The following is a 10,475-nucleotide window of genomic DNA, read 5'->3' on the forward strand; positions in this document are numbered from 1 at the left end:
TGGCACATTAAATAAAGACTGTCAAGCATGAAAGCGTTTGTGGTTTCCTAACAAAGAGGGGTTGGTAACGATGGTTGGATTGTAGTTGGTATTGATCAGTAAATTTTTGGTGGTACATAATTATCGATATGTCTACCGTGCTTCAGGGTCAACAAAACGTCTTCGTTTTAGGTATTTCTTTAGGCAAGGAGGTTCTTCACTTAAGAGTCTAATGGCAGTCGCCAAAGCATGCTTCTAGAAGGTCGATAAGTCGTAGAAAAGTGTTAGTGATAGTCATTCCAAGTTGCCCAAAAGTCATGAAAAGATGACATATTTGATGTTCGATGAGGTGGCATAATTATGACATTAGAATTCAAGAACCGATAATGCTTACATCACATGTGTGATGATAGCGATACTGCTTAACCTATGCTCTGATACCAAATTGACACACCCCAATTTGCAATGTCCACCTGGGCACTTGAATTGCAATGTGTTAGCCGACACTTGAAAGATGATGAAACCATAAAGTGTAGTGATGTGGAAAATGTGAATAAATTAAAACCTAAATGTGACTAATTTAGAGTGTGCATGTGAGCTTAGATTGAACCCATATCACACAAGTGATGTCAGAGCATAGATAATTTGCAGTAAAAGAAGAGTAAGGGCATTTATACCGAAATGAGAAGTCTCCTACATGATAGCTTTTATTAGGAATCATTGTCATCACGAAACCTCTGCCACTAAAATCCTGGAAGGGTGAAAAATAAGAGCGAGTGGGCCTGAAAAATAAAGTTTTGTAAACCGTTTTCAAAAATGTGTAACCCCTCACTATAAAACAAGTTTAAAGTTTCCCAAAAATATTCTAATACAATTATGTGATACGGTACTCTGCAACAGAAGTGAGTCAGAAGATATAGGGTACAACAACAAGGTATCTCAATATTAAATCTCAAATCGTTATTACAAGAAATCAATGCTCGTTAATTTACATAGGCACACAAGTCCATTGCAGAGATATTCAGACAATGGAACAAGCTGGATGTAGATATTACACTCTAGTACTACATCATGTAAGCTGAAGTAGTCGCATCACATACGAGTCCAAAACATCAGACAAAGGGACATGCTGACACCTAACTCTGGATCCAAAGCGAATGTAGACGGTGCATGTGAACTACGCATGAAGCTGTTCCTTAATCTAGGACAATACAAATAACTAAGAGACACCGTGCAAAAATGTAATGATTAGCAGATAAAACGCAAGGATATCATGCCACAAGTTTATGCTCACAAATAATATTAAAAACATAAAGTGTATGAAAATTCTATTTGTAAAGCTAAATATGATATCTTAGTAATAAAAGCAATTGTTGGGAAAAATCACATATACATATATATACCTAAAAACGAAAAGACCCACTCACAGGTATATGCATGTCATAACCGTCCAACTATTCTGCTCGCGGTACACCTTCGAATGGTCCTCTCCTAAATGAAAAATTACTACACTAATCATTAAAGAAATAATAATTAATGCAATAAACTTAATTTTCCTTAGTTTGCACAAGAACGAGATTTTCGTCGGAAATTTGAGAAGAAATTCAAACGCCCCGTTCGGAGCCGCTACACAACCAAAGTTGGCTCATAATATTTCAAAACGAAGCTTAGGACGAGAGGAATAAGATTATACCTATTTTAAGGCCAAAAGTTGGCCGGAGCTCGTAAAAAAATAACCTGAAAGTGACGGTCCGTGTTGAAGTTCTTCATTTTCTTTGGTTTCGCAGTGGATTCGAGCATGCAAGCTTAAGCCTACAGGTTATGGGAAGTCATCCTACTCCTTCAAACTCAACCAAATTAACAAGGTTTGGCCTGGGTTAGCTTGGAAAAATCCTACAACTTGCTGGCAAACATGGTGGAATAGGAAATTGTCTATGTGTTCGCTAAAACATGCATGCATGAGTGAAATCTCACTAAAACTTGATGAAAACCTTGAGGGAGAAAGTCGAAGCTTACCGAGACACGTAACGAAAAGTTCATGTTTTTTTCCAAGCTAGGCATGGCCACGAGGGTTTGAACAAATTGCCTAGTGTTCCTGGTGATTTGAGAATTTTTTGAAGGTGGTGTCATGGTGGTTTTGACATGCACTGAGGGGGAGAGAGTGAGGAGAGAGCTACAACAGAGAGGGAGTGATTCGAGTGGAAGGAGAGAGAAGTAAGGGTTTAAAGGGAAAAGAAAAGGGACAAGGATTGTCTGCCCTCCTGTTTGTGTGACCACGGTTAAGCCACGTCAACATTTTATATTGCTATTCATTTTTGTCTTATTATCTCTATAAAAAAAATAATATGAAATGTTGACGTGACTTAACCATAACCATACAAAACAGAAGGGCACGAGAGCAATCCTTGTCCAAAGAAAAAGAAGGATAAAGAACTGAGTGAAAGTTAGTGAGAAGAGAGAGAGCCACGTATGAGAGGAGAGGATGAGAGGAAATAGTGGGCTGAAAAGGATGGGTTTGGCTGATTTGATGGGTGGAGCCAGGAATGTGAGAGTGGTGATGGTGCATGGGAAGGAGAAGCATAGGGAAGAGGAAGTGGAAAGAAAATATGATTAAAAAAAGACAGAAATGCAAATTGGTGATTAAAATAAGGGAAAATGGGACAACTCCAGGGAATCACGAAAATGGAATTTCCAAATCCCATAAAATATTTCAACGCGGGTCTCACTCTTAATTATATATGGTAATAGGATACGAAAACGTTCGAATTTATTTCTTGTAAAAGGAAGCATAATTACATCATACACGTTCCGAGTTCAATTCCGTTTGTATTCACGCGTTAGTAAAAATGAATATTATTCAGAAATAGTAAAATAAAAGTGGTAAAATGAAAGAAAAATTGAGGTCCACGTGAAAAGCCTACGTGGCATCTCAAGAGCATTTTGATAATTTAACTACTACTAATAATAAAATATAATAAATCTCAGGACGAGATATCACAATTTGATTACTCAAATTTTTGTGTGCCAGAGACAACAAAACATAAGCAGTGTTGTCTCCAGAGTTCCCACTGGATGCAATAGATGTAATATGCAAACTGGAAATGTTTGATCGGGGTGTAAGCAAAGTTCGTTCTTGTATGTCTCAAGCAATCGTTTAGGCGGTGACTTGGGAGGTTCACAAAGTCTTTAAAGGCAACTGAGTATAGACTCTGCAACTCGAATCATTATCTGTTTCTGAAGCACGATAAAAATAAACTCACAACTCCTTATTTTGTGTGTTGATGAGACTTTTAGTGGTGACGAGAAATGAACCGAAAGAAATAAAAACAATGTAAGAGTCCTTTATAGTAATTTGACACATAAGTATAAAAGTTATTTGACATTTGATAAAACAAAAAGTGTTTAGAGACAGAAATTGAGTGTACACGCAACACGTAAATAAACTTACCTCAATATTGATGGGCCAATCCCAATTTGGACCATAATCGGAAAAAGCCGATCTAAAACAGGCCCAATGATAACTGGACCGAGCTTAAAAAAACAAATCTAAAACAGGCCCAATTATATTTTTGCAACAGTGAAGAAAACTGATAGCTACCTTGAGTTCTAGCCTTCTAGGGTTTAAATCCACATGCCCTAAAACCCTTGCCTCCGATTCCCCTTTCACAATTCCCAAATTTCCAGCCAGCAAAGATATGGCGTGGCGATCTGGGTCGTCGTTGTCAAGGTCTCTGATCTCAACCGCAAGAGCTTCAACATTCCGGTCATCGCCGTCGATCTCATCCCTCCCTCGCACTCCGCTTCGTAATCTCCTCGGCGGCAACTCCCGCCGTACCCTCTTCTCCCTCCCGGTCAATGCGGGCCATTTGGCCTGCGCGCACTCGCTGATGCCATTGCACAGCGCCCTGGCTTCGGCTCGTCTCACAAGCCACATCTCCGTCGAAGCGCGCCATTGCTGCGAGCTGTCTCAGGGTACCTCCATTGATCCCTCGTAGTTTTTCTCTTTCTGCGGTGCGTCTTGTATGGACAGTTTATTTCCCCCTTAAATTTCATTGATTTTACTGTTAGCTGTGTGGTAGATTGTTGAAATGGGAGTTTAATGATAAGGACTTTCAGTGGAAAAAAAAAAAAAAAACGATTGGGAACTTTGAATATTTTGTGTGCGCAATGCACTGTTAGTCAGCGCTTAATGGTTTTTTCTGAAGCGTGTGATTCATGATACTTTGCACTAGCTTATTGCTTTTTACGGATTTTTTTCGGTCTTATTGATTTTTTTTTTGTCATCTGTATGTTCGATTTTGAGAAATGGTAGTGAAATGATAAGAATTTCAATCGAAAATAGGGCAAAGATGGGAAATTTGAATTTATTGTATATGCAATGCAGTGTTTGTTTAATCGAAAATAAAGCTTATAGTTGTTTCTGAACCAAATAGAAATTGCTTGAGTGCGGAATTTGTATTTAATACTTCTGATTTTCTGTTGCATTTGGAATTACATCGGTTTGTTTTGTCGCCAAAATTTTGGTGGTAGATAATGAAAGCTTGTGTATAGGTGTTATTTTTCCTTCAAATTCCAATTAACTGAACAGAATTGTGGCTGCTCTACATTCAACTATCCATCTATTATGTTGTGCCATCCCAAGTGAATGCTTGTTGGGTTATCCGATTCCAACTTGACAAGGCTACGTTATTGTCTATCTGTGTGGAAGTACTGTCTGTTTTGATCTGCTTTTCAGCTTATTGGTCTTCTGGGTATTGTGTAGGTACTTGAACAAGCTTCTGTTGGATCAACACAGCAGCAGTTATTGCTACATTTCGTGGTGCTCTGATAGTGAAAGCATTCTATACTCCTTATCTTTGATGAGGTGGGTATAGTAAGTAATTTCACATTTTAGTGGATAATTTCTAGTTTCACAACTATGTGTTCATTTTCTTAGAAGCCATTTGACCCGTGTTGGCTTTTTTGTTCAGAATTACAAGTCCATACAACTACTTAATCTGTCTGGTCATGTTATTTTACTACTGTTTATTGCGATTTGAATCTATGGATCCAAATTGAAATTTAATATGTGACATAAAGGGGTTCAATTGTTGTTCCCGTAAGCTGCATTTGTTTTGCCTTAATCTTATAGATTTTACACTGGATGGTAAAAGGGTGTCATGATTGTTCAAGTTGTGTTCGTAGCCAAATGTCAAACGTCATTTATGAATCAGGTCAAATTCATGTTGATCGGGTCCATACACTTGCATGTCAACCTTGTTCGTCGGGTCCATACACTGCATGTGAACTTTGTTGAGAAATTGCTCTCTTCCCTGTTCTTATCTCTCATCCCATGTTTACTTACTACCTCCCCTTCACCAGTTGAACCACTTCTCGGTTCTGAGGGTTTTGGATTACTAATTTTAAGTTGGGAGTCGCTTTTTTTTTATTCGTCACAGTCAGGAAGTAAGAAACATGAATGATTCTCTTCTCATACTCATACGTAGTAAGTCAACATGCGATCAATGTTTCTTGTGTAAGGACCGTAAGGGTTCATCGGTGTATGAGTTATACTCAAATGAACAATATAGTGAGTGATTTGTGCTTCTTGTTTCTTCACATGCTGGTGTTTGAACCGCACCAGGCACACCCTGACCCGCACCACGGAAATCACTACGTAATTTGTCTCGCATTTCACATGTTGCATCCGACATGAGTTTGCAATTTGCACGAATTTGAGGGCCAGCTTGAATTCCATCCAAGCTCGATAGGAGATTTCGATTCCGATCCAATTAATTTCTCAATTCGAAATTTTCCAATTCTGATAAAAAATTTCCGAATTTTAATGAATCGAAATTGAAGTCTGAAAATTTCAAATTTGAGATTGAAATGCACTTAAATATCGAGATTGTTGGATACCATTTTATTGGAGAGAGTGTTGGGTCTAATTTCAGAAGTCATACGTCGAGAATTACTTTAGAGCCTGTCTTTCTGCAAAAGGTTTGAGTTGGCTTCAGAATCTGGTATGTTTGCATCCCTGCAGTACATGAACAAGCTGAGGGCATATATTTTGATGTTTCGCTCGAATCACCACTTGCTCGGCATCCAAACTTATATCCTTGTTTCGATCTTTATCGACAACTGCTTTACTTGATGCCGGGATAAGATTACGACTCTCTACATAATTTGCGTATAATCCCTCGATACGATACGATTATTTGCCTTTCTTAGAGAACCAAATCTCTACCACTTCAAACTATTTCTGTATGCCCTGCATATTCCTTCTCTGATTCTTGGTTGAGAGGTGGAAGGAGGGAAGGGTGTTTTGTATGAAGGCAATAGTGTCGGTACTACGTAGCACTTAGTCTTCACCGGTTTCGTCGTAGTGACAATGTCTTTCGTAGTAAGTCTTGAGTTCATATCTCATGAACGATGACCGATTCTTATTTTATAATTTAGCATTAAACATTTGGTTCTCCCTTTTATGCTTTAAATTGAATTAGAAAACACTTGTTTTGCTTGATGATTAAACGGCCCAAGCCCAAGAAGCACAAAGCAAATCCAATCTCCAAGCACACATAATCTGATTCATCCATCCAACTCCACTACACAAACATTTTTTAATTCAATCCCAACCAAGATTCAGAGCCACACCTTCGAGAAAACTAGGGCATCTATATTAAATTCATGATTATTTATTATTATTTTATTATTACTATTTAATCAGATGAGCACCAAGATTCTGATTTGTTTTATAAGAATTGTGTGGTGGTGGTTTCTCAGCTCTGATTGTACAGATGTATATTTGCACACATAGCCCACTACTACTACACGATCAAACAATTATCCACAGAAACCCTACATGGGAAAAACAGACATCCCACCTGTATATCTGTATATGTCCTCACATACGTTATCAAGTTTGTTGACCAAATTTTGTTAAGCAGAGTTATTCACATATTTATTTTTACTTGTCACACATATATATATATATATATATTATTTATTTATTTCTGACCGTGATATTAAATGAATTGAAGAAAATCAATGGACAAAAATTAACAAGGATGTGTGAGAGGTATAAATAGTGTGTGAATAGCATTATTCACCATTTTGTAAACCATATGACATGATTGTTAATGTTTGGATTATTATTTAAATATTAATTAACGTACTTATTTTCTATTAATGACACATTATAATTTACAAATTTAATCTATAAATTTGATATACCTAACATTACTCTTATTTAAATGTCAGTTTGCTGGGTCCTCCCAAACTCTTGATAAAGCTACCATTGCATTGCATTTCAGCCCCATATGTATAAGCAATTATTGGCAGCATCTTTTAACAACTCCACTCTCCTCATTGGTGGACATCATGTATCAACTCATTGATTGTGGGGTGTCTGTCTTTGTGCGTAGAGGTAGCACCCATTGAATTGTTAATTGGTTTAGGGTTAAACGTTTAGCTATTCATTACTATGATCTGGTGATATTCCTTTTCATCTGCAAGTGAGAGGTTTTAGGTTAGAATCTTGTGGATGACGAATTAGATACCAAATTAGATTGTCTATTATGTAATTTAGCCAAACTTCTCATTCCCCTTGGTGTAATTAGCAGCCAACACTGTGATCTTTTTCTCCGCCTCCTATCTGGACAAAAACCACATGTTAATGAATATTGGGCCTGTAAGATTTTTAATTTCTTGCAGTAGACAGATCAATCTCCATCTCTCTGTAAGTTTTAATAATGTACATATCTAACCTCTGGCAAGACCAACTTAATTTTGCATGACAAATCGAATAAGTGTCCATAATCTGCAGAGAGTCCATCACATAAATATTCAAAAATGTTCTCTCGATTATCCGATAATCAAAGACTTGATGATTACTTATCATTTTATTTAAAATCAATGGTGGAGAACAAATATATGTGTTTTTAATTTTTTAAACTTAATATTTAATATTAAATTCAACCGTGAGTGACTGTAAATCCTTGATCATCTGAAAACAAGACCCCATAAACATAAACATATGCTGGAGGCTTTAAATCTGCAGTAACGGGTCCAAATGATGTAGGGTTCTGGTTAGGGTTAGGAGTTGGGACCATTTCTGTATCAATCTAGCTACGTACGTAGTTTTATTTACTACAAGCACCTTTTGGGCTCTTCTAGATAGCAACATTTACCTAGAAGTGCTTTTTTATTTCAATTTTCCATCACTAGAAGCACTTTGGAAATTGGAAAGTTTTTATGGAATTTTCAGCATCTGCACATTTTCAGTAGTTAATTTAAAGTGTTTGTGATTAGTTCATCCATATGGAATCAAATTATATTGATGCTACTAAGAGGAGTGAAAGAAAAGATGAGCAAGGAACTAAGGAATCCTAAGCTTTGAATGGCCAATACTATTATGCATGACACAAGCAACTGGTCCCCTTAAAAGTCTCAAGCATCAAAAAGTGGGAGCACCATATAGATTTAGAGATAAAATATTTTGGTGATATCCAATGACACTTCCTCCCCACCATTATCATATTCCCTTTCCTTCTTGGACTGTTTAGAACATTAATTTTTTTTTATATATTTTTTAATACAAACGATATTATACTTTAAACAAGTATAAACATCAAGGAAAATAACTTAAATTCAGCCAATGTAGTTATGTCCACGTTTGCATTTCGAACACTAACTTAACTCCCTTCTTTTCCATCACACCCCTTATTTAAGTCCAAGCTCCCCCACTTCTTCAACCCTCTATCTCAAAATCTCCATTTCTTATACCTTTTAAATTGAGTTTTGTCTAGGGTTTGCAATGATTTCCAAAAGGGAGCAAGAACAAGAAGCAGTGGCAGAAGCACAAGAAGCAAATGATGAGATTATAGAAAGCAATGATGAAAGATTAGGTGATGATTGTGGAGGTGATAATTTCGGAGACTGGTTGAGTTTAAGCCTCATCTCCAACGAGCCATCAGACGCGGAAGTCGATGCCGATTTTCCGTCACCAAAACCATCCAATAGCAATAAAGTTTTCTCATGCAACTTTTGCCTGAGGAAGTTTTACAGCTCACAAGCCTTGGGAGGCCATCAAAACGCACACAAGAGAGAGAGGGGAGCTGCCAAAAGTTATCAGTCTCACAGAATGATGATGTCAGCGTTGGGGTTTCGGTTTACCCCTGTCGCTGCAGCAGTTAGGTCACTCGGAGTCCAGCCTCACTCTCTCGTGCAGAAACCTAGCGGCAGGTCAGATGGGTCGTCGATGGTGGCGAGAATTAGGGAAGCCGCCGCAGGTTTTGGGATGGCATGGACACCCTTCATGCTTGAAGAAACCATGGATCATATATGGCCAGGAAGTTTCCGGATGGATCATCAATTACCCAGACAAGAGTCAGATGTACATAATAAGCAGCTGGACTTAAATCTTCGGCTGTGATCCTAAATTCTGATCCTAGTATTGCTTGTATTTCAATCTAAATTCGTCTAAATAAATAATACATGTTTTAGGATCATATAAATGCATTTGTGTGCATTTTTTCTCTGGACAGGATGTGTAATTTGATAAATAATGCTTTGGTGCGTGTACTGTAGTCGATGGAACCTTTGCTATTGTTTCCTGTTCGTTGTTTAGAATAATACTAGGCATATCAACTTTTTATATGACAGTGTGATGTATCATCAACATGAAATAAATACGTTAATTAATATTTATGTAATAATTCAATCATCTGTTTACAAAAATATGGTTTAAATTAAAGTCTCCCTATAATTATCGGTTTGTTGATTGTATAGTGCTATAACGCCGAACTTTCAACTACTCCTCTTAGAAAATAATTCAGTTTCCTTCTGCTTTTTGTGAAAGAGAAAGAATAACAGTTTGTGCTTGAGCTTTTAGTGCAACCAAATTCTATTTGGAGTGGCAAGTGGCAACAAAAATTTGAATTGTCTTTTTCGGCCAATAGAATCTCTCTGGACCATAATTGATAATTGGCTTCGATCTGATTACTTCTCAAATCATGCTCAGATCAATGGCTTAATGAAATGCTCATCCTTCGAAGGCTGGTTTGAGCATCTAAATTGGACCCTGATTGGGTTGTCAAGCACGGCCCATATATTGTTTTTTCTTGGGCCCTTTGGATTCTAAGGCAGGCCCATTCAATTAGGCTCCCTGCCTTTGTTCCACAGGATTGAGATATATTGAAGAAAGATCGAGTAGTCATGAGGGAATTTCATGATGGATATTCATGGTAGGATTGGAAGAACTGTATAATTTATACAAAATAAAAGTTGTCATCCATTTCTTTCTATGTTAGAAAGTTATTTTATAAATATTGATCGTATGTAACAAACACAAACCTAAAAGAACTACATAAGAACTATACTTAACGTAGAGATAGAAGAGGGAGAGAGCTGAGGTCCAAACTCATGGCAAGTTTAGCTAATCTCTAGCCATGGTCTAAATAGTTTTATTTAGCCCGAAAACAACGTCATCAAAAGGGTAAATCTCAGTTAAGATGACA

The 10,475-nt window shown here is 37.3% G+C and overlaps 2 protein-coding genes across 2 annotated transcripts; both read left to right on the top strand.

The window, feature by feature from the left end:
* The first annotated feature begins 3,674 nt into the window (after window positions 1-3,674).
* Window positions 3,675-5,087, top strand: LOC103961615 (protein NONRESPONDING TO OXYLIPINS 2, mitochondrial-like). The gene is made up of 2 exons (XM_018650977.2): window positions 3,675-3,951; window positions 4,742-5,087. The coding sequence occupies exons 1-2, from the start codon at window positions 3,675-3,677 to the stop codon at window positions 4,747-4,749; spliced, it is 285 nt and encodes a 94-aa protein (XP_018506493.2). The 3' UTR covers window positions 4,750-5,087.
* Window positions 5,088-8,605: 3,518 nt separating this feature from the next.
* LOC103961616 (zinc finger protein 4-like) lies at window positions 8,606-9,664 on the top strand. The gene has a single exon (XM_009374186.3). The coding sequence runs from the start codon at window positions 8,774-8,776 to the stop codon at window positions 9,389-9,391; it is 618 nt and encodes a 205-aa protein (XP_009372461.2). The 5' UTR covers window positions 8,606-8,773; the 3' UTR covers window positions 9,392-9,664.
* The last annotated feature ends 811 nt before the right edge of the window (window positions 9,665-10,475 follow it).

Source organism: the organism of the source record quoted next, unplaced genomic scaffold (assembly GCF_019419815.1).
Source record: "Pyrus x bretschneideri cultivar Hongxiangsu unplaced genomic scaffold, Pyrus_bretschneideri_v1 Contig59, whole genome shotgun sequence".
Lineage (NCBI taxonomy): Eukaryota > Viridiplantae > Streptophyta > Magnoliopsida > Rosales > Rosaceae > Pyrus > Pyrus x bretschneideri.